The 24202-nt window shown below is 44.7% G+C and overlaps 1 protein-coding gene across 1 annotated transcript in view; it reads right to left on the bottom strand.

Moving 5' to 3' along the window:
• Nucleotides 1–24202, bottom strand: part of LOC141344171 (structural maintenance of chromosomes protein 6-like) — a 96188-nt gene that overhangs the window by 54606 nt on the left and 17380 nt on the right. The window contains exons 6-8 of the mRNA XM_073848959.1: nucleotides 7703–7764; nucleotides 7538–7618; nucleotides 7350–7451 (exon numbers count right to left, since the gene is read on the bottom strand). Of these exons, the coding sequence (XP_073705060.1) occupies nucleotides 7350–7451; nucleotides 7538–7618; nucleotides 7703–7764 (245 nt within the window). The remainder of the gene's footprint in view (nucleotides 1–7349; nucleotides 7452–7537; nucleotides 7619–7702; nucleotides 7765–24202) is intronic.

The following is a 24202-nucleotide window of genomic DNA, read 5'->3' as shown; positions in this document are numbered from 1 at the left end:
GCACACATTGCTATCTGGATTAAAACTAAACTCATTTAAGCTTTGGCAGTTTCAACATTTAAGAGCCATAAGATGCAAACTCGATGCATCCGAAGCACGCAAATATTAAGCTCTTTTGTTGTGTTTGAATGGATAAATTCACGCAAAAATTTTGTCAAAATTCCTGTCTTGGCAAGTATCCTAGGAGACATAGCCGGCTAAACGTTAAGTACCGTGCACTGGATCATTGCATTCTCTTAAATTGACAGCAATTTCTTAACATTTACCAAACAGCAATAACAAGGAAATCACTCACTGCACTTGATTGAATAGCTTTTGTAACTTTAATGAACTTCAATTTATACTGCAATGCTTTTTTTACATTTGATCATTTTATTCAGTTTCTGTACCTAAAAATGTTAGACCTATCTAAAAAAAAACGAAAAATCAGTTTATTTTATTGGTATCTTTACTCTATTGCAGGAGTCTTCAACTAAAACGGCTCATGGTCCAGTAATGAACCCTTCTCACCAGCCGAGGTCCGGACATTAGATATAAAAACAATTTATGTTTTTTGCGAGACCAGGGTATCTGCAGGATATTTAAGCTTAAATTCTAGACTTTTAAAGACCTTTTTTAACACCTGCACACTTTTTTTTTTATAAATAAATAAAATTACTGTAAAAAGCATGATTTACAATTCAGATGCAGGTTTCACAAAAGAAAAAACAGATTTATTAATGATAAACTCTAAAGTATCAATTCTTATATTAATTTAAACAATTATTATCAATCAAGTATATAAATTAAATAACATATACATATATTTTACTGCCATAATTGTTTAAATTTTTATAACACATTATCTTGTCGATGCATCAGTTCAGATTTACAACTCTACGTGTTTGCTGCTTAAAACCATGGACTGATTTTCACATTGGTCTTTTTGACAACAGCAGACGTACGGGCTGATTGAAAATAGAAGATCATTCTCTTCCAGCAGCGCTTTCAGAATGGCAGTACACAAAGCAGCGCCGCAGCTGACTTTGAAATGTGCAGCGCTCATATTTATTCAATGGATAGCCTTTTGAAGTGTCATCGCAATTCTGGTCTTTCAGTCCCCACATTTAAGACAACCTGAAATCATAATTAAGTTAAAATATTGTAAAATATTAAAATATTGTCAGCGTATGAAGTAGATTCCTCTGTCGTTGTCTCTGTGAAAATGTGCGCCGTTAATGCAGCGTCAGATGCTGAAAGTGCTGTGAGTTTTTACTTTCGCTTTCACATATTGTGCAGTTTTCACGTTGCCTGTGTGATATCCACTGGCTCACCTTCGTGGTTTAAAACATAAACATTTATAAAAATACAGTATATAGAAAAAACATATCTTTACAATATTGCAACGTAACCCCAACGTAATGCCGTTGTTTTTCACTCACTGAAGGCTACATCTGTCTGTGCACAATGCGCCGATCTCTGCTCTCATCACTGCAGGCACGACATTTTATTTATTAGAAATTATTTTATTACATCAAAAGCCTTCATGGTCCGCATGGACGCATCTGGTCCGCCAGTTGACGATCCCGGCTCTATTGTATTTATTTGTGCTGTTGTTTGTAGTTAGATCAATTATTCTTATTTCTTTACTTTAATTTTATTTTTTCCCTTTAACATAGCACATACTGAACCGTACCGAAACCATGACTAAAACCGTGATACAAACCGAAACATTAGTAAGTTGAACCGTTGCACCCCTAATTGGGACCAGCGGCAGGAGATCGGGAGCGGTGCGGGTGCATTTGAATTCTAGAAAGCAGAGCAGTGTTGGAGAGCTTCTGTGGAGAGCTTCTGTTAAAGCTCCATCGTTTCGTCCTCTGTCTCCTGCCCCAGATAACTTTTATTCAATTGTAAGGGTATATTTAATACAATCCGTTTTTCCCTGTAACTCGCAGTTAAGATATTTCATGTTGTAAACAGATATTCGTTGTCTGTTTTCATTATTTGTTATTTGTAAATAATCTTTTGTTCATTTTGGAGCAAGTAGGTTGGGGATTGTCTTTTTCTTTGTGTAAGAACTTTTCTCCTGGCTTTGGCTAGTTAAGGAGTCAGGGAAGGCTGCTCCTGTATTTCTTTTGAGAATTTTGTTTTGATAGACAATTTGGCTCTGAACCCTTAGTTAGTTTTCCTTTTGTTTGTTTTTTGGCCTTTGATGATCCCCTTCCGAAGAGATATGATTCCAACTTCTTTGTTTGTTACAATAAACGATTTGTGAGACTTCTGTTGTTGTCCTTAAATTCTTTTATTTTTTTTTTATCTTGTCACTGGCATTTCCAACCTAGACTGGTGAGGTTGTGACAACACAGTACAAAACACCCAACTTTTGCTAGCGTTTTTCTTAATATTCTGGAAATTCACTTATTTTTAGAGAAAACAAGGAAAATCGTCATTTTAAACTGCCTAGACATACAATTCAAGTTCTTATGTTTATAATGATATACGACAATTAATGCTGACTGCTAGAATAGGTCTGAAAAAACAAAGGAATGTACAGATGCCTCAGGTGCCCCAAATATGTTCTAGTTCTTTAAGGGTTAAGGATAAGCCATCCCCTGCATGGTGGTATACTGTAACAGCCGTGACATACACTTTCAAAGTCGAAGAGAATGATCTCCCCTTCAACTTTCATGCAGAAGAAAGCACCACTTCGACTGAGCATCTCTGTGGGTCCTCTCGAGGAGAGGAGCACCAATCCATGAACAGACCCCACTTTAGAACATAGGCAGCCTCGTCTGAGTGACAGAGTGAGGCCAGTGAGGTCTACCGCGTCTCATCTAGCAGCCACACATTTAGGTTCCAAGATTGGAGCATGAGTGCCAGTTGGCACCCATCTCCTGAGAAGAAGGTCCTTCCTCTGGGAAATCTACCAGGAAGGGGCTGTCACGAGAAGCATGAGCAAACCAGGTTTGAGTGGGTAAAAGCGTGTCGCTGCACGAATTAGCCCTCCTGAAATGAGAACAGCCGACAGCGATATGAGCCATGTCTGATGTATGCTACGATCACAGTATTATCTCGAGGTAGAACAAGAAGCACTGCTAGTAACTCAAGGCAATTGATATGCTACTGCAGTCAAGGCGAGTTGTGTCCGAGTTGTGAACAGAATGCCCACTGAACCTAGGTGGGCGCCTGGCAAACTTAATTGCATAGCCGAGTCGTACCGCTCGGATCAGCCAGCGAGGCAGGCTGAACAGCACTTTAAGCTTCCAGTCTGACTCAACCTCAAGCATCCTGAAGTAAGAGAGGCTGCTGAGGGAAGCAGATGCAATGTTACCCGGAAGAGCCAAACGTCTCCATCCCTGGGTAACCTGACTCAGCGACCAAATGAAAACTTTGTTAGATCGCCTCCGTTTGTTTTAGTACTGCTGAGAATTTCTGGGCAAAGTCCTTGACAGTGTTGCTGGAAAGGCCGACCTGGAAGACGGATGTGTCTAGAAAGCAGACTTTGTCTACAACAGCCATCTACGCCAGGTTCAGCCAGAGATGGCACTCCTGGGCTACATAGTAGACACCACCTGACCGAGGGACCACACTGTGACTTTAGTCATCTTGTAAAACAAAGTCGGTCGCCGTGCATGGTACCTGCATCTACCTCTGTTTAGAACTACCCTTTAGGGCTGCACAATAAATCGAATGCGATTATGAGGCGTGCTTAGTCAGTAAAGCCGGTACTTGATTAGTAGTAAATCTCCATCACGTGCGTTCAGCAATTAATACACAGAGCCGTAAATCACTGACAAGCTACGTCAAATCACACTCATAATCGAATGCAATTAATCGTGCAGCCCTACTACCCTTGTGCAGTTATATAGTGCCTAGTGCTTAGCAGCCTAGTTAACAGCACTGCAAGCCTTGGCAGCGAGAGCAGGTGACCAGATGGTGGTGAATTTGCAGGCATAATGCACTGCAAACGCACACAGCATCTGTCGGAAGCTCCACGAGGCTATAAATGAGAAGTCAGACTTCCGTGGGGGTGCCGCGACCCCCCGGTTGGGAACCGCTGATCAAAACGACTAATTTCCCACCAAAAAATGCACCAATTTTACTTAAGGAACTTTTATTTTCAATAAAAACAATTAATTGGAGATGCTTTTGATTGTTACAATTTAATATTAATATAACTAAATATTTATTGACTGAACAACATTTAAGTCAAATGTCCACTTATTCTTTAATATTTGGTCATATCTTTACCACAGAAATGCTATAGCCACAGTAATTTAATAAATATGTGGACATCAAAACGTGTAAACTCAGAGTAAGGGTTCAAACTTTTATTTTGAAATCAAGATGAACAGTTAGCACAATAAGAATGATATTCTCCTTTGAGTAGGTTAATAAATGATTTACCTTGCAAAGCCGATGAAATCGCGCATGTTTTATTCCCAGATGAATGTTATAATAAACCCAAACTCACAGCAACATGATGGAGTTTGAGACGCTATACACAGGTAAATGATAACAGTTCCTGTGGAACAGCATACTGTGACCGGAGTTGCTGTGAGACGTAACTTACACGCATGTAAATAATTGACACACATATATCAAACCATAGACTGTAAAAAAGATGGACGACGCATCTCCGCTTCATTCCATATAGAAAAGTGAAGCCAATTCATCTTAATATGGCCGCTGCCATCTTGGGGGAAATTACGTCATTTGGAGCCAGATTCTGCGCAATAGAGGTTCGTTTGGAGCCAGAGTCTGCGCAGTAGAGTCGCGAGGCGGAGCCGCGGTACCAAAATCCTGCCCAAACTCCCGCAGACCCAATCGCACGATCACAATCATGACACCACACCCCGTTTATAGCATCAAATGACTACCTAAAAGCGAACTTATTAGAACACCTGAACATGAATCAGCATTATAAGAACTACCTCACATGATGGAAACCATCTTTGGAAAAAAATTATTTGAAGTGTAGTTCGATTATTTAGTTTGGCTCACATCCCATTAGATTACATGGAGAAGGCGGGGTTTATGACCTATACTGCAGCCAACCACCGGAGGGCGTTCGAAATGTTTTGGCTTCACTTTTCAGGACTCGTACGGCACACTTGTATTAAACCATCGCATATATTTATTTAACTAAATCAAAAAGCATTTGTGATTTCACAATTATGCTTAATTATGATTTTTAAATGGGTTTAATATATCATGCAGCCTTGGAAAACAGTCTAATAATGCGTTTTATGGATTGTCATCCGCGAAATGCGCCACTTCCGGTATTTTGCCGGGGACTCAACACACTCTGCAAAATGACATTTAAAAATCAAATGGTTCATCAGAATCAACTAATCGTAACAGCCCTAGCAGACATACAATAATCCAATCTTTTTTCCAGAATACAGAGGTTTGCAGGAGTATTTTGTTGTTAATTTGTTGCAAAAAAACACACTGATCTGGCAAGCTATCAGAACCTGTCACAAGTAGGACGACTGAGAGTGAGGATCCAAATGCAGGCTTTATTGGAAGATACGTGGTCAAACAATGCAGGGTCAGAGACAGCAAACAACAATGGCAGAGATAATCCAGAGAGTAATCCAATAAACAAGCGTGAGTCGAAAATTCAGAGGGGCAGTCCAAAGTAACAAACGAAATGAACAAACAAACACGGGAAAACTATAACTAAGACTAAGACTTGGAAACAAAACGAGAAAATAACTAAGAAACTAAGAACTCAGAAAACTAGGAAACACGGAAACTAGGAAACAGGGAAAACGCTTGGTAAAGGTCACAGGAGAACACAATACTTCGCAGTGTGTGTGTGCTAAGCATGCTTTTATGGCTGACAAACAGGAAGTAACCAGCGAAGCAGCAGAGGGAGCAGCAACAGTCAGTGAGGGGCAGGGCTCCCTCTGCTGGCCTGGTGTGACAGAACCGAAACAAACCAGAAACCGTGGTTAAAAACCAAGATACATATTGAATCGTGGACTAACCGTATTGTTGCATCCCTTGTGTCAGTGAGCAAAAGAGAACTACACTGCAATATTAAAAAGTAGGGGTGTGCAAAGCAGCCGGTATTTGTATCTGTATTTGTATTTGTTGAGGGGGGAAAAGTATTTGTATTTGTATTTGTATTTGTATTCGAGTAAAATTCAAAATAGGTGTAAAATCCTGTTTTTTTTGTGCGTTACACTTTTAATTTACGTTATAGTGTAAGTATTCTTTAATTATATCCATTATAATAATTATGTATATGCAGTATTGGTTGATGTTTTTGAACATGTAACAAGGAACGCCATTGAAAAGAAAATAACATAACAGCCATTACCTCATCCATGGTTAAACCAACAACTAATAAAATACCATTGTGAACATTATGAACCCCACCACCCATCCTTGTTGGAGGACACTGAACAGACAGAATAAAAACAAATAATACTTAAAAGAACTGTTCTTCTTCTGAATGAACTTCTTTCCCGTGGTGTCTGCCGTTGCTAAGCAACCATGACCTTATCTCTCAATGAAGACTCGGAAGCTTCAGCAAAGCATAAATGGATTTCCAGCATTAAAAATCGCTTGAAGTAGCTCTGCTATTAAATTTATTTTAAAATGGTTATTCCTGTACAGATATGATAAGCTGTTGCTCCAACTTGGCTGTTTTTCAATGTTATTAAGGGAAAGGGTTCTGGTCACATGACCTGCGCTGCGCTTGTGGCATTCTGAAAAGTTGAGATGTATTTATCTGGATGCGGCGCCTGGAAAAAACGAGCGCGTAGCACCGTGTCCGCGTCGCTTCCATTATGAGCGCGCATACCGCGCGTCTACATGTGAAACAACGAACTTGAGCGCGCATGTGAACGGCCCCTAATGGAATAATCTCCCGATCAAACTCTGCTTCCCAAAAGCTATAAACTGCCTCCAGAACCCAGTTAAGGTACAAAAATCTATTCAACAAAAATAGTGATGCAGTGAAGTATTTTTTCACCCAGTCGAGTCTTCTCTGTTGCTGTGTGTAGCAGCCTGTGTCAGTCACCTCTTTTAACCCCACCCCCCGACTCCTGAATGTCACTCACTCACGCGGGCATGCACTGACTGCGGTCTCATGAGGAAACGCAGCTTTTTGATATAAAGTTTTTCTTGTTCCCGAATACAAATATTTTTTAAAGTATTTGTTCGAAATAAGTATTCGTAAAAAACACGCTATTTGTGCCTTTCCGAATACCGTATTCAGGTTCGGCTCCACCCCTATTAAAAAGCAACTAGTTTAGTGATCCAATAAGATATTTTTTCAAAGCTGCTTTACCTGCTACATAAATTCTGTTCAGTTACATAAACCAATATGTAAATGTGATTATTTCAGCACTCACCTCCCTGTGCTTCTCCACTGTATCCTCGGTCATGGTCTTGGTAATCATGATGTAGCTATAATCTTCTTTCATCTGACCAAGTAGAGTTGCCTTCATGAAAAGCTACAGAAAAACAGCAAAGAAAATTTGTATTTGTATTTGTATTTGTCATAAGAGAAACAAATGCACAAACACACACAAAGACTTACTTTATATTTGTCGCTCTCTCTTTTGGAGTGGAGGAAGTGTTTACTCATGTCCTGAGTTAGGATACAGACCGGATTGTCCACCTGAGGATGGGAAAACCAAGCAGATAAATCAAAACAGATAATTTAAATAGTTATCAAACATTTTGACTGGATCTTTAGACATACCTGAATGTTAAAGTGATCCAAAATGAAGCTCAGCTCCTCCTTTTTTGATGACACCACGTGACCTGGGAGACAGGCAAATTAAACTATCTGTATGATCAGAAATGACGTTCTTCAGTAATTGAAGTTCTTTTGGGGTTATCAGAGAAACTGCCACAAACTGTGCTGTCTCATTTTTTCGACTCAATTAAAAGGTTAGATCTCCAAAAAAAGACAATTCTGGCATAACTGATAAATGCCATTCTAAACCAGCAAGACTTTAATTTATTAACTGTCCCTCCATTGAAAGTCACAAATGAGAGATGACTTAGCAATATAAACTATTGTTTATCTATTGCACCATATTTGATGTGCTTCATGTATGTGCATTGAAAATATTTACATATGAAAAAAGACTAAAATAAAACGTCTAGGTTACGTATGTAACTCCTGTTCCCTGAGGACAGGGAACTCTATGCTGCGTCCTGGTTCAGGACACTATGGGAACTGCCTTCAGCGTGACCGGTTCTGAAGCTCTTATAGAACAACAACAATGAACTTTGACCTTGGCTGGCGCCAGCCTATGACATCATCACCAGGCGCCTACCAGTATAAAAGGGCACTTGTGAATACATCAACCATCTTTTTGTCTGACAGAGACGTAAGTGGGGCCCGAAGCATGGCTACGAGACGCAGCGTCTCGTTCCCTGTCCTCAGGGAACAGGGGTTACATACGTAACCTAGATGTTCCCTTCCGGAGGGAACTCTACGCTGCGTCCTGGTTCAGGACACTATGGGAACGCTTATACCAACGCCGCCATGCTGAGGAGTAAGTGAACAACTGACTGAATGAGGAGTCAAGAAGGAACATCACTCCCCACTACTTGGGCCGACGTCACAGCTAGCTCGGCTACCCAAGCACGGAACTCCTAAGAGTGGAGGCCTGATTCTTCTAAGCGAGAGTAGGCCTACTACACTGACCGCTACAGAAGCAATGAAGCTTGCCATTAAGCCTTCATACTGAGCGGGGGTTCTGAAGAGCGGAGGCTCCAGAAAGATTCTCTAAACGAGAGGAAGCCTGGCAACACTCTGTGCTTGAGGGGAACTCTGGGAGTGGAGGTCAGAGACCGAACTACACTCAACACTGGAGGTGATTCATGAGGCTCCAAGAACCTAAGCAATAGAACCACCTAAGTGGAGTCTCTCAGGAGAGTGGAGGCTTCTACAAGAAGACTCTCTAGATGAGAGGAAGCCTAGCGACACTCGATCCTATAAACTTCTTTTTAGTGCTGTTTGGAAGTACTGGAAGCGGAGCTTCTGGAGAACGGAGGCTTCATAGAAGACTCTCTACAGTGAGAGGAAGCCTGATAATGCTCAATCCTGCGAGAAGCTCTTAAGAGTGGAGGTCTCAAACATAAACCCTTTTGTGAGGGGAGACCTGACTACACTCACGCTTGTAAGTACAGAAGCGGAGCTTCTGGAGAACGGAGGCTTCACAGAAGACCCTCTAAGATGAGAGGAAACCTGACAACGTTCAATCCACTAGCTCTTTGGAGTGGAGGTCTCACACAAAACCTTTCGGTGAGGGGAGACCTGGCTACACTCACGCCTGGAAGTACTGGAAGCGGAGCTTCTGGAGAACGGAGGCTTCATAGAAGACTCTCTAAAGTGAGAGGAAACCTCAATGCTCAATCCACCAGCTCTTAAGAGTGGAGGTCTCAAATAACCCTTCAGTGAGGGGAGACCTGGCTACACTCACGCTTGGAAGTACTGGAAGCGGAGCTTCTGGAGAACGGAGGCTTCATAGAAGACTCTCTACAGTGAGAGGAAGCCTGATAATGCTCAATCCTGTGAGAAGCTCTTAAGAGTGGAGGTCTCAAAAATAAACCCTTTTGTGAGGGGAGACCTGACTACACTCACGCTTGTAAGTACAGAAGCGGAGCTTCTGGAGAACGGAGGCTTCACAGAAGACCCTCTAAGATGAGAGGAAACCTGACAACGTTCAATCCACTAGCTCTTTGGAGTGGAGGTCTCACACAAAACCTTTCGGTGAGGGGAGACCTGGCTACACTCACGCCTGGAAGTACTGGAAGCGGAGCTTCTGGAGAACGGAGGCTTCAGAGAAGACTCTCTAAAGTGAGAGGAAACCTCAATGCTCAATCCACCAGCTCTTAAGAGTGGAGGTCTCAAATAACCCTTCAGTGAGGGGAGACCTGGCTACACTCACGCTTGGAAGTACTAGAAGCGGAGCTTCTGGAGAACGGAGGCTTCATAGAGGACTCTCTTAAATGAGAGGAAACCTGACAACGCTCAATCCACCAGCTCTTAGGAGTGGGGGTCTCAAACGTAAACCCTTTTGTGAGGGGAGACCTGACTACACTCACGCCTGTAAGTACTAGAAGAGGAGCTTCTGGAGAACGGAGGCTTCATAGAAGACTCTCTATAATGAGAGGAAGCCTGACAACGCTCAATCCTATGAGAAGCTCTTAAGAGTGGAGGTCTCAGTATAATGACCCTCGGTGAGGGGAGACCTGGCTACACTCACCGCCTTTTTGGGAATAACAAGACTCACAGCAGGGCTCGCATGCTGAAAGCAGGGCTCTGTAGAGTGGAGGCTTCAAAAATGAATCTCTAAAGAGAGAGAAAAGCCTGACGACACTCAGTCTTGGTGAGTGGTAGTATCAGCACTGTCATGACTGTGAGAATGGGCCTAGTGAGCTCTTTCAGAGTGATGGTCAAACAACTCTCGCAGAGAGGAGACCCGAAACACCATGCTACCAAAAAGGAGTGGGAAAACCAGAGGTTTTAGAACCAACTCTAGAATGGGAACGGAGCAGTACTGCGTAACCCATACCATACAGGATTTTAGAAAAGAACCCAACCCTTAGGGGAGGATCTTTACCACTCATGTGGATTTTAGAAAGTGCCCAAAGACTTGCATGTGCACTTACCACTTTATGTGGGTTTTAGGGAGTGCTCAAAGCTTTACATGAGTACTCACCACTACTGTGGGTTTAAGGAGGTACCCAGGCTTTCTAGCGGGGGAAACCTTGTCATAGTGTTAGCAGTTTGCTCACAAGAGGCCTAATATTCCCTAGAGAGAGAAGCTCGAGAGTGGAGGTCTCAAATAACAACCCTCACTGAGGGGAGACCTGGCTACACTCAACGCTACAAGTACATAAACTCACCCGAGAGTCTACACATAGGACTCTATAGAGTGGAGGCTTCAAATGAATCTCTAGGGAGAGAAAAGCCTATACCAAAATAGTTAGCGAGACCTAACAGGGCCTACTAGTGATATACTGTGAGAATGTACTAGAAGCGGAGCTCTAAGGAGAGCGACGGCTGCAGCTAGATGGTTCTCACAGAGAGAACACATCTAAGAGCTCTCAGTCTAAGCCATAGGGAAGACTATGAGAGCCAGATCATCATCATAACGCCACAGGCGAGAGGAGACCTAATCAGCAGCACTCAAGAGTGGACGCCTCTGCAGAAAGACTCTCATATTGAGAGGAAGGCTACAACACCTTGACAACGCTCACCGTGGCAGGAAAATCTAGGAGTGGAGGTCTTAAACAACACAACTCACTAACAATGAGGGGAGACCTACTACACTCAACCCCAATATAGTAATGAGGCTCAGTAAGCCTACATACTAAACTACCATCTGGACAGAGCTTTAAGCGCCTATACAGGGTTCAAAAGTAAACCCTGGAGGTCCAACACAGGGCTTTCGGCAAGGGAAGACCTGCCACAATACGCTTAGTGTAAAAGCGAGGCTCAAAGGAGCCTACAAGCTACTAGAGCTGCCCAGTGCTGATAGAACTGTGAGAAATCGGCCTAAACATGAACCTCAAAGAGGGAGAATCTCCTCAGCGCAACTCTCAGAGAGAGGAGGCCTGAATAAAAATACTCACAGGGGGGGTTTACTAAACTTTCCTCTTCCTAAAAATTTAGAAGCAGGGCCCTGGGGAGCGTGGGCTTCATGCACTGACTCACAAAGAGAGGCAGCCTACAACACTCAACCCTAGGTTGCTTACACTATAGGATGGGTGGAGATTTCACCCAGTAGGTGTGTAAACATGCATAAGCAGGTATAATTAATGCCTAAGCCGAGCTCAAAACAGCGGAGGCTTTAAAGGACAACTCTCCAGAATGAGAGGAAGCCTGACAACGCTTAACCCCTACCGGAGTTATTTACGAGTGGAGGTCTCGGTACACTACCTCACAAACGAGGGAAGACCTGGCTACACTCGACACTTAGGGACCTTAGAAGCTCAGTAGCTCAAATACTAAAGTCTCACCTGGTAGACAAAGAATACCTACATATACATATATACACCACATATATGTCAGTTCATGTACCGGGCCAACGGATTGAGTTTTATCAATCTATCACCAGCCCCGCCCCAGAGTCTTATGGGGGAAAAAGGGCAGGCAGCCGCACGACGTGAGGGCCACACAAACCGCCTGGTCCTGCCTCCAGCCCGCAGGCCAGGAGGGGCCAGGCTCCCCCTGCGTTTGGGTGGGGATGAAGACCGGTGAGGAATAACAGACCCAAACACAAAACAAACAGGTTGTGCACGTCATCTGGTGTCAGATTTCTCTGACACGGATTTCGTACATTTCCCAAACTGTTTACTCTAGGAATCATCATTCTACTCACGCTTAGAACAAGGTAAGTCTGAAGGACAAAAAGATGGTTGATGTATGCACAAGCGCCCTTTTATACTGGTAGGCGCCTGGTGATGATGTCATAGGCTGGCGCCGGCCAAGGTCAAAGTTCATTGTTGTTGTTCTATAAGAGCTTCAGAACCGGTCACGCTGAAGGCAGTTCCCATAGTGTCCTGAACCAGGACGCAGCGTAGAGTTCCCTCCGGAAGGGAACTATTCTTCAAATAAAGTGATAATTACTCTTAAGAAGATTTGGATTAAAGTCTTCTGAAGACTAAATGATTAAATGATTCTGCTCACCAAGCCTGCATTTATTTGATCCAATGTACAGCAAAAACAGTACCATTTTGAAATATTTTTACTATTTAAACTGTTTTCTATTTGAATTTATTTTAAAATGTAACTTATTCCTGTGATTTCAAAGCCTAATATTTAACACCATTACTTCATTCACATGACCAACAGAAATCATTCTAATATTCTGATTTGCTGCTCAAGAAAATGTATTATTATTATTATTATGTTTTCAGGTTTCTTTGATGAATAGAAAGTTCAAAAGAACAGCATTTATCTGAAAGAGAAATATTTATTATTATGTTTTCAGGTTTATTTGATGAATAGAAAGTTCAAAAGAACAGTAGAAATGTTTTACATTATACTACAGGTCCGTTGAATGCTTGCTGAGGAACGGTCTAATGGTTTTATTTTCATTATTTTCAGGGATAAGCGTGGTGAACGTAGTTCCAGGCAGCACTTGACCGCATTACGTCTATATCACTTTGCCACACAATTTTAGTTATTTCAAAAGTCATTACAGCCCAAAACAGCAAAATAACCAAAACCCACAACTACACTGACCAAAAAAATGAATACAGTAAACAATAGGATAAAAACGACAGATTTTTCCATGTTTTTGCCACAATATTGCATGTACGGAAAACATATACTCTATTTCTTCCACTTCTTCTCCCTTACAGACACACACACATACAGTTTGCACACAGGTTAGCATACGCGCTTTTGTTGTTAGAATCCCGTGGCAGAAACAGAGAAACAAATAGAGAAATAATTAGCGTAGCTGCTGTTCCAACCAAGCAAAAAATATGTGTTTAGCCCAAGCTGAAGAATGATGATCTGTATGTGATCAGATGTAACTGAAGTACAAGGTTATGAGATACATTATGTGAATGCTTGGCTAAAGAGATGAGTCTTTAATCTAGATTTAAACATAGAGAGTGTCTGAACCCCGAACATTATCAGGAAGGCTATTCCAGAGTTTGGGAGCCAAATGTGAAAAGGCTCTCCCTCCTTTAGTGGACTTTGCTATCCTAGGTACTACTAAAAGTCGAGAGTTTTGCGACCTTAGGGAGCGTGAGGGATTGTAGCATAGTAGAAGACTAGTTAGGTATGCAGGAGCTAAACCATTAAGGGCCTTATAGGTAAGAAGTAATATTTTGTAAGTGATACGGAACCTAATAGGTAGCCAGTGTAGAGACCGTAAAATTGGGGTAATATGATCATATTTTCTTGATCTGGTAAGGACTCTAGCAGCTGCATTTTGGACTACCTGTAACTTATTTATTGAAGAAGCCGGACAACCACCTAGTAGTGCATTACAATAGTCCAGTCTAGACGCCATGAATGCATGAACTAACTTTTCTGCATCAGAAACAGGTAACATGTTCCGTAGCTTAGCAATGTTTCTAAGATGGAAGAATGCTGTATTTGTAACATGAGAAATATGATTTTCAAAAGACAGGTTGCTGTCTAATATAACACCCAGATTTTTGACTGTAGAGGAAATAACAGTACATCCGTCTAGTTGCAAATTGCAGTTTAAGAGATTCTGTGTACTGTTTTTTGGTCCAATAAGTAATATCTCGGTCTTATCTGAATTTAATAGTAGAAAATTATTGGTCATCCAATCTTTCACATTTTTAACACACTCTGTTAACTTTGCTAAGTTAGAAGTTTCATCTGGTCTTGTTGAAATATATAGTTGAGTATCATCAGCATAACAATGGAAACTAATCCCATATTTCCTAATAATATTACCAAGGGGTAACATGTAGATTGAAAATAGCAGAGGACCTAGGACAGATCCTTGTGGCACTCCATACTTTATTGGTGATAGCTGCGATGACTCCCATTTAAATAAACAAAGTGATAGCGATCGGACAGGTATGATCTGAACCATCTTAAAGCCTGCCCTTGAATACCTGTATAGTTTTCCAGTCGATCTATGAGTATGTCATGATCTATAGTGTCGAACGCAGCACTAAGATCAAGTAAAACTAGCAATGAGACGCAGCCTTGATCTGACACAAGTAGCAAGTCATTCGTGATTTTTACAAGTGCAGTTTCTGTGCTATGGTGGGGCCTGAAACCTGACTGAAATTCTTCAAACAGATTATTATTTTGCAAAAAGGAGCACAATTGAGCAGACACAATTTTAGACATGAATGGAAGATTAGAAATTGGTCTGTAATTTGCCAATTCACTAGGGTCTAGCTGTGGTTTCTTAATAAGAGGTTTAATAACCGCCAGTTTGAATGGTTTTGGGACATGACCTAGAGATAACGATGAGTTAACAATATTAAGAAGCGGTACTTCTGCTACAGGTAACAACTCTTTTAGTAATTTAGTGGGTACAGGATCTAATAGGCATGTTGTTGGTTTAGATGTGCTGATAAGTTTATTTAATTGTTCCTGTTCTATAGTTGTAAAGCACTGCAGTTTTTCTTTAGGTGTAATGAATAATGCTGAAGTATCAGTTGCTGTAGTAGTATCTATATTTGTTATTGTATTTCTGATGTTGTCTATTTTATCAGTAAAGAAATTCATAAAGTCATTACTATTAAACTGTGCAGGAATATTTAGGTCAGGCAGCGTCTGGTTATTTGTTAATCTAGCCACTGTGCTAAATAAAAACCTTGGATTGTTTTTTTTTTCTATGAGTTGGTGGATGTACTCAGCTCTAGCAGCTTTTAAAGCCTGTCTATAGCTGGACATACTGTTTTTCCATGCAATTCTAAAAACTTCTAAGTCAGTTTTTCTCCATTTACGCTCAAGATTACGAGTTTCTTTTTTTTAGAGAACGTCTCGGGTTACGTATGTAACCTTAGTTCCCTGAGGGAACGAGACGCCGCGTCAGAAACGCTATGGGAAACGCCATTGGCGGGCAGCATTCTGAGTCATTGTCTAACAACCAATCGTACGACGGGAGTGACGTCACAGGCGCGGTGACGTCAGCGACCAGGAAGTATAAAGCACGTGCGTTTGAAGCCGGCGGCAGCTCTTTAGGAATGAAGCGAGCGCCGCAGGGTGCGGGAATTATGGTCCATGACGCGGCGTCTCGTTCCCTCAGGGAACTAAGGTTACATACGTAACCCGAGACGTTCCCTTCCGGGAACTCGAGCCGCGTCAGAAACGCTATGGGGAACGAGATGTCAACGCTCCTATAATTTCCACGTCCTGCGCAGTGTCTGCTAGAAACAGGGCGGAAGAAAGTAGTGTCTGGTGGTCCTTGCCAGAACACGGGAAGAGCCATTGTCAGTAATCCACGGACAAGAGGGCAGTATGATCCTCGGCCCTCGGGCACACGAGGAAGGTAGTAGACCCCTGTCTGGTCGCCAGCCAGAGCAAGAGGTACTCCCTCAGGCGTACGAGGAGTCTTAGTCCTTTGTCTGGGAGTAGCCAGAACAAGAGGGACCGAAATAACCATTGTCTAGTGTTCTGCGGACAAGAGGGTGTATGTGGTCCTCGGCCCTTAGGCACACGAGGACAGTGCACTCGACCTCCAAGAGTGCTCCTCAGCCCTCAGGCTCACGAGGAGAAGGTAGTCCTTTGTCTGGGGTTCCGCCAGAACAAGAGGGACTCAAAAACTCGGCCTGGTATTCCTGCCAGGACACGAGGGGAATAAGCCATTGTCTAGCATTCCGCTGACAAGAAGGCAAAAGATCCTCGGCCCTCAGGCACACGAGGGAAAGTGTCACACCCCTGCCTGGTAGCCAGCCAGTGCAGGAGGTACTCATCGGCCCTCGGGCATACGAGGAGTCTTAGTCCTTTGTCTGGGGTTACGCCAGAACAAGAGGGACTGAATAAACTCGGCCTGGGAATCCTACCAGGACGCGAGGGGAATAAGCCATTGTCTAGTATTCCACGGACAAGAGGGCTGTATGATCCTCGGCCCCTGGGGCACACAAGGACAGTAGTGGACCTCTGCCTGGTCGCCAGCCAGCGCGAGAGGTACTCCTCGGCCCTCGGGCACACGAGGAGTCTTAGTCCGTTGTCTGGGGTTCCGCCAGAACAAGAGGGACTGAATAAACTCGGCCTGGGAATCCTGCCAGGACGCGAGGGAAATAAGCCATTGTCTAGTATTCCACGGACAAGAGGACTATATGATCCTCGGCCCTTAGGCACACGAGGATGCAGTTCTCTATCGCTGCATGTCATGTAAGACCACTCGCAGGGGGAGAAACACTCCTCGGCCCTCAGGCACACGAGGAGAGGATGGCGAAATGGACTTCTCTGCGCCTTGAGAAGTCTCCTCCTGGCTAAGGAGGTGACTCTCTCAGACTTAGCTCTGCTAAGTCGAGAGGACGAAGGAGCCTAGAGTGGCTCGGAGGTCGAGTTCGTAAAACCTGACGAGCGTCAGGGGCGAGGACCAACCCGCAGCACTGCAGATGTCCTGAATTGGGACACCTGCCATGAGAGCTTTAGAGGCAGACAAGCCTCGAGTAGAGTGAGCCTTGACTCCCAGAGGAGATGGGAGACCAGAGGACTCGTAAGCGGTAGAAATGGCATCCACGATCCATCTACTAATTGTGGGCTTTGAAGCCGGGCACCCCCTCTTTGGGGGGCCGAAACAGACAAACAGTTGCTCTGTTTTACGCCACACGGCATCTCTGTGGACGTATGCGACCAGCGCTCTAACTGGACACATACAATTATACTTCCTATGGTCGGCCTTCAAGAATGGAGGAGGATAAAACGCCTGAAGCGTAATAGGCTGAGGTGCTAGGGACGGAACCTTGGGAACGTACCCAACTCTCGGGTAGAGAAATGCTTTGGCCATACCGGGAGCAAACTCAATATGAGAGGGGGCCACCGAAAGGGCCTGCAGGTCCCCAACTCTCTTTAGAGAGGTGAGCGCTAGCAGCAGCGCTACCTTTATGGTAAGCATGCGATCTGAGATTTCCTCTATGGGCTCAAATGGAGGCTTACAAAGGGCTTCTAGCACCACTGCCAGGTCCCACGTAGGGACCCTCGGTTTCACTCGAGGCCTCAGCCTGAGTGCACCGCGAAGGAAACGGATGACCAGGGGGTCTCTGCCCACTGACAGGCCAACGTGAAGGGCATGGAAGGCAGATATAGCCGCCACGTACACCTTCAGAGTGGAGTGAGCTAGCCCCGCAGAGAGACGAGTTTGTAGGAACTCCAGCACTGTACCAACCGGGCAGTGAACTGGGTCTAAGTTGTGTTCTTGACACCATAAAACAAACAGGTTCCACTTAAGGCCATACAGTTTCCTCGTAGAGGGAGCTCTGGATTGGAGAAGGGTCTCAACAACCTCGGTTGAGAGACCAGCTTCTATGAGTTGCGCCCCCTCAGGGGCCATACCCATAACTTCCACCTCTCCGGGTGGGGGTGGCAGATCGCGCCCCCAGCCTGAGAGAGGAGGTCCCTCCTGACGGGAATCTCCCATGGAGAGCCGTCGAGGAGGGCGATTAGGTCCGAGAACCATACTCGGGCCGGCCAGTATGAGGCTACTAGCAACAGCCGCACTTGATGCCGGCGTACCCTTTCCAGAACTCCCGGGAGCAGAGCGATCGGGGGAAAAGCGTACAGACGAAGCCTTGGCCACGTCTGTACCATGGCGTCCAGTCTGAGAGGAGCTGGAGGAACTAGAGAGTACCAGAGGGCACATTGCGATGTCTCTTGAGTCGCAAAGAGGTCCACCTGAGCCTGGCCAAACACTCTCCAGATCTGCTTCACTACTTGAGGGTGAAGCATCCATTCCCCGGGCCTCGGCCCCTGCCTCGACAGGACGTCTGCTCCCACATTCAGATGTCCAGGAATATGGACTGCTCTCAGGGAGAGGAGTTTTCCTTGAGACCACAGGAGGATCCGGTACGCCAGCTTGTATAAGGGGCGTGAGCGGACACCTCCTTGATGGTTTATATAATAAACAACCGCCGTGCTGTCTGTACGGACCAGCACATGACAGTTCCTCAGGTCTGGAAGGAAACTCTTCAGGGCCTGGAATACGGCCAGCATCTCTAGGCAGTTTATGTGCCAGGAGAGATGGTGATCGCTCCATAGACCTTGGGCTGAGCGGCCACTCATGACCAATCCCCATCCGGTAAGGGATGCATCTGTCGCTAGCGTGACGCGGTGACAAGGAGCTCCCAGAACCGGACCCTGAGAGAGGAACCAGGGTTTCTTCCACATGGCCACGTAGGCAGCGCCGCGTGACCTTGATCTTGTGGAATGGGTTTCCCCTCGGGGAGGACCCCCTGGTTTTGAGCCACCACTGCAGTGGTCTCATGTACAGCAGACCAAAAGGTATCACGTTGGAAGCTGCTGCCATAAGACCTAACAGTACTTGGAACTGTTTGACAGTGAGTGACAGGCCTAGCTTGACCGCATTTACTGCAGTAAGGATCGACTCGATCCGAGCAGGTGACATTCGTGCCTGCATCGTGGTCGAATCCCAAATTACACCTAGATAAGTGGTCTTCTGTAGTGGAGAGAGCACACTTTTCTTGGTGTTGAGTCTCAACCCCAACTCTTTCATGTGAGCGAGAACAACACCTCGATGTTGAACCGCTAACTGTTCCAAACTGGCCAGGATCAGCCAGTCGTCTATGTAGTTGAGTGTGCGGATGCCCTGGAGTCGCAGAGGAGCCAGAGCAGCATCCACACACTTTGTAAAAGTTCGGGGTGAGAGAGCTAGGCCGAAAGGAAGCACTCTGTATTGGTAAGCTTTGCCCCTGAAAGCAAACCTGAGAAACTTCCTGTGTTGTGGAAGGATGGAGACGTGAAAGTATGCGTCTTTTAGATCTATCGTGACAAACCAGTCCTCGGACTTGATCTGAGACACGACCTGTTTGACAGTCAGCATTTTGAACTTCAGTTTTTTGACTGAGCGGTTCAATTGCCTGAGATCTAAAATGGGCCGAAGCCCTCCATCCTTCTTGGGAACAATGAAGTACCGGCTGTAGAACCCGGACTCTCTGTACTGTGGAGGGACCACTTCGATGGCCTCCTTCCTCAGGAGAGTTTCTACTTCCTGTTCCATTACCAGACCCTGCTCGGGGTTCACCAAGGTTGGAAACACCCCGCTAAAAGGCGTCGGCTTGGCGCCGAATTGAATACAATAACCTTTCTCTACAGTGCGCAGGACCCATGTAGAAATATTTGGCAGTAGTTTCCACGCTGCCAGAAATTCTACTAAGGGAACCAGCCTCTCGAGGCTGGCTTCTGGATTTATTTGAGGAACTAATTCAGTGACCTGTAACAGCGTACTGGCAGGATGCACCTGAACTAGTTTCTCTGAGGACCCCCGTAGGGGTTGCAGGACAGGCTTGTAGGACTGCCATGGTGTGAAGGCACGCCCCAGCCTGACCTGTTGCCGTGTACGCCTTGCCCATCATGCTGGATGTTACTTTAAGTGGCTTGGTGGGCAAGGACGGAGCCTTCAAGGACGATGCCGAACCGGGGGACAGATAGCTAGCCAGCGTCTGTTCAACCCGTGGCATCGCCTTATACCCACACTCCTCCGCCCCCACCACATTCCCATAGTTCTCAGCGAGATTGAAGAGGCGGAAGGAGTATGGCTTCTCCCACGATCTGGATATTTCACTGTGTAGATCGGGGAAGAAGGGAAGGCTCCGTTTAGGAGGTGCTGACTTTGTCCGCAGGAAGCATTCATCTAGACAGCTTCGCTGCGGCTCATGTGTGTGTTGTTCTGCGGGCCAAGCGATGTTCAGCTTGGCCACTGCACTAGTCAGCACCTCTATGAGCTCCTCATAGTGAGGCGAGCGGGGAAGTGGTTGTGGTGGTTCAGGGCTCTCCACATCAACCTCCTTGGAGGAAGATAGAAGAAGCCCTGAAATCTCCTCTTGGGGGGAAGAAACCGCAGTGCGGGCTTCCACATCCAAGAGGAGATCGCTCGTTCCGCTGAGAGAGGGCGGACATAGGGGTTCACCCGTCTCCATACCCTCCAGCAGATCGAGCTGCGAACCCCACGAGTGCAGACGCCGCTCCGCCTCGGCGGAAGCGGGGCCAGACCCACGGGGCGCGCTGGTGAAAGCCCCCTCCTCGAAGAGGGCTTTCTGGGAACGGAGCACCCGCAGTTGAAGATGCTCACACTGCGGACAGTCAGCCTTTTCGAGGGCTGACTGTGCGTGCCCCGCTCCCAAGCAGACTACACATAGACTGTGTGTGTCCCCACCAGCAATAAAACGCTGGCAGGGAGGAACACACCGTCTATGGGGCTGCTGAACCGCTAAAGAGACTTTCTTTCCCATAATGGCTGTCATTTGCTCAAAATAAATGTGTGCAATTGGCACAGAAAAACAGCAGAATGACAGACAGACAGACACAGAACGCTCTCGCTGAATGACAAAAGCTGCCGCCGGCTTCAAACGCACGTGCTTTATACTTCCTGGTCGCTGACGTCACCGCGCCTGTGACGTCACTCCCATCGTACGATTGGTTGTTAGACAATGACTCAGAATGCTGCCCGCCAATGGCGTTCCCCATAGCGTTTCTGACGCGGCTCGAGTTCCCGGAAGGGAATGGGTATTACTGTTGTACCATGGCACAGTACGTTTTCATCTAATCTTTTTTAGCTTGATGGGGGCAACAGCTTCTAATGTATTAGAGAAGATAGTGCCCATGTTACTAGTCATTTTGTCTAGTTCATGTGTATTTATGGGTACACAGAGCAGTTGAGATAAATCAGGCAGGTTATTTGTGAATCTATCTTTGGTAGCAGTAACAATAGTTCTGCCCAGACGATAACGCGGAGCTATATAGTTAATATCAGTAAAACACAGCATGCACGATACAAGGAAATGATCGGTAACATCATCGCTTTGAGGTACGATATCTATATCAGTAAGATCAAGTCCGTGCGATATAATTAGATCTAGTGTATGATTAAAACGATGAGTGGGCCCGGTGACATTTTGCTTGACTCCAAAAGAGTTTATCAGGTCAGTAAACGCAAGTCCTAACGCATCATTTGTATTATCAACATGAATGTTAAAATTGTAAAAAACAATTAATGCTTTATCAAAATTAACCAATAGGTATGAAAGGAAATCTGCAAATTCTTTTAGGAAATCTGTATACGGCCCTGGCAGTCTACACACAGTAGCCAGAGCAAGAGATAGGAGAGATTTATTTTGCATATCTGACAGAGTAACATTAAGTAGAAGTGCTTCAAATGAATTAAACCTGTACCCTGTTTTCTGAGTAACATTGAAAATATCACTATAAAAATATAAAATATAAAATACACTATAAAATACCACCGCCACGACCAATCTGACGGGGCTCATGCTTATAACAGTAGTTTGGTGGAGTAGACTCATTAAGACCAATATAATCGTTTGGTTTTAGCTAAGTTTCAGTCAAGCATAGGACATCAAAGCTATTATCTGTGATCATTTTCATTTACAATAAGTGCGTCTACTGTTCGTGCAAATCGTTCCTGATTTATCTTCACCCACAGCAGAAGTGAGTATAAGGTTTTTTATGCATCTTTGCAAATGGCCTTTCTTAATAATGTGCTTGTTGAAAAGTTTTGCGGCTAAATGCAGCTAAACACAGCTAAAGTAAACATCACGGCTCATCATCTCACGGCAGAGAGGGGCCAGGCAAGCAGAGTTCATTTGCATTTAAGGTGACCGTGAAATAAAATGAGTTGATATTTTGCAGAGCTGATTTTGACAAGGTAAAGGGATATTCCCTTCCAGGAACTTCGAGCTGCGTCGAACGCTATGGGAACGCCTTCAGCGTGACCACGCTCTGAATCACGTGTGTAATCAGTCCAATGGAATCGCGAGACGTCACAGATGTGAAGACGTCACCGACCAGGAAGCTTAAAAGCACGTATGGTGAAAGCAGCGCTAGCTTTCTGCCATTCAGCAAGCGCTCTATGTCTCTGTCACTCTCCTGACAGACTCTTACTTCATTGTTCCCAAGAAGGATGGGGGAATAAGGCCCATTTTGCAAGCAAGCAAGTCGTGTCACAGATCAGGTCCGAGGACTGGTTTGTGACAATAGATCTAAAAGATGCCTACTTCCGTGTCTCCATCCTTCCTCAACACAGGAAGTTCCTGAGGTTTGCTTTCAGGGGCGAAGTATACCAGTATCAAGTTCTTCCTTTCGGCCTTGCACTCTCACCCCACACTTTCACAAAGTGTGTGGATGCAGCTCTGGCTCCTCTGTGACTCCAGGGCATCCGCATACTCAACTATATTGACGACTGGCTGATTTTGGCCCAGTCCGAGCACATGGCAGTTCAACATCGAGATGTTGTTCTGTCACACATAAAAATGCTGGGGTTAAGACTAAACACCAAGAAAAGTGTGCTTTCTCTACTACATAGGACCACTTATCTGGGCGTGGTGTGGGATTCATCCACGATGCGGGCACGTCTGTCTCCTGCTCGTGTAGAGTCAATCCTCACAGAGGTCGTGAGAGTGAAAGAAGGCCGGTCACTCACTGTAAAGCGGTTCCAGAAACTGCTGCGTTTGATGGCAGCTGCGTCCAACCTAATTCCTTTTGGCCTGCTGTACTTGAGACCTCTTCAGTGGTGGCTCAAAACCAAGGGGTTTTCCCCAAGGGGAAACCCGCTCTGCATGATCAAGGTCATGCGGCGATGCTTTCGTGCCTTAGACATGTGGAGGAAATCTTGGTTTTTGAATCAGGGCCCGGTGTTGGGAGCTCCTTGTCGCCATGTCACACTTGCGACAGATGCATCGCGTGCAGGCAAGGGACTGTTCAAAGAGCGCTAAACAGCAGTGTCGAAACACGGTGGCAAGAAAAAGCATGAGCAAGCGAGAGAGAGCATGGCTAAAAGCCCAAACTAAAAGTTAAGAGCTAAAACCTAAAGCAAAATTTTATGGTGTCCTGAGTTTTCAAACTCAGCTTTTGGACACATCCCAAATGGTTTCTTGACCAATAAGAGATTGTCTTAACTCGGTGTACTGTTAGATTTCTCCTCCTAAAACATAAATCAGTATGTTATCTTTTTGGTCACATGGTCTAAATTTCCCGCTCTTGCAAAGTAAAATTTGGACGAGATTTCTATAACAAGACAATAATACATTTTTCCAAAGAACTGAATAATAGAAATATTTCAAGAATGCAATTACAAGCTTACCAAACACAAATATAAATCCTTAAGCTATCCAGCAGTTATTGAAAAGTACATACACCACAAGTGATTAAAACATAATAGGCAAATGTGTGGGTTACATAAATGATAGGAAGTTATGCATAGAGATGATTAGTTGCTCATAAGTCCTTTTAGCACCATTTAGGTGTATATAAGGAAAGGCAGTTTTCTGTGCCATACTGTGAACGTAAGGAGTGTTCTGTAAGGAACGATAAGGTCAAAAGGGTATAGAAGGATTCTCAGTCTCTGTCCTGGGTGTGGGAGCCCACCAACCAAAATCTCTAATGATTTTCCTCATTTGATGTTCATGATGTGCATCTCTTTGACCGTTAATCATGGTTACTTGCCCCAAAGTTGACAATCTCCTTCCTTGGGATTATTAACGAGTATCCTTTTGTGTTAATGTTGTAAGTTGTTCAGTGCTCCTAGTTAGT

Source organism: Garra rufa, chromosome 10, assembly GCF_049309525.1.
Source record: "Garra rufa chromosome 10, GarRuf1.0, whole genome shotgun sequence".
Taxonomy (NCBI): Eukaryota; Metazoa; Chordata; class Actinopteri; order Cypriniformes; family Cyprinidae; genus Garra; species Garra rufa.
The sequence above is the reverse complement of the archived record's forward strand: the minus strand, read 5'-3'. Positions and strand labels throughout refer to the sequence as shown.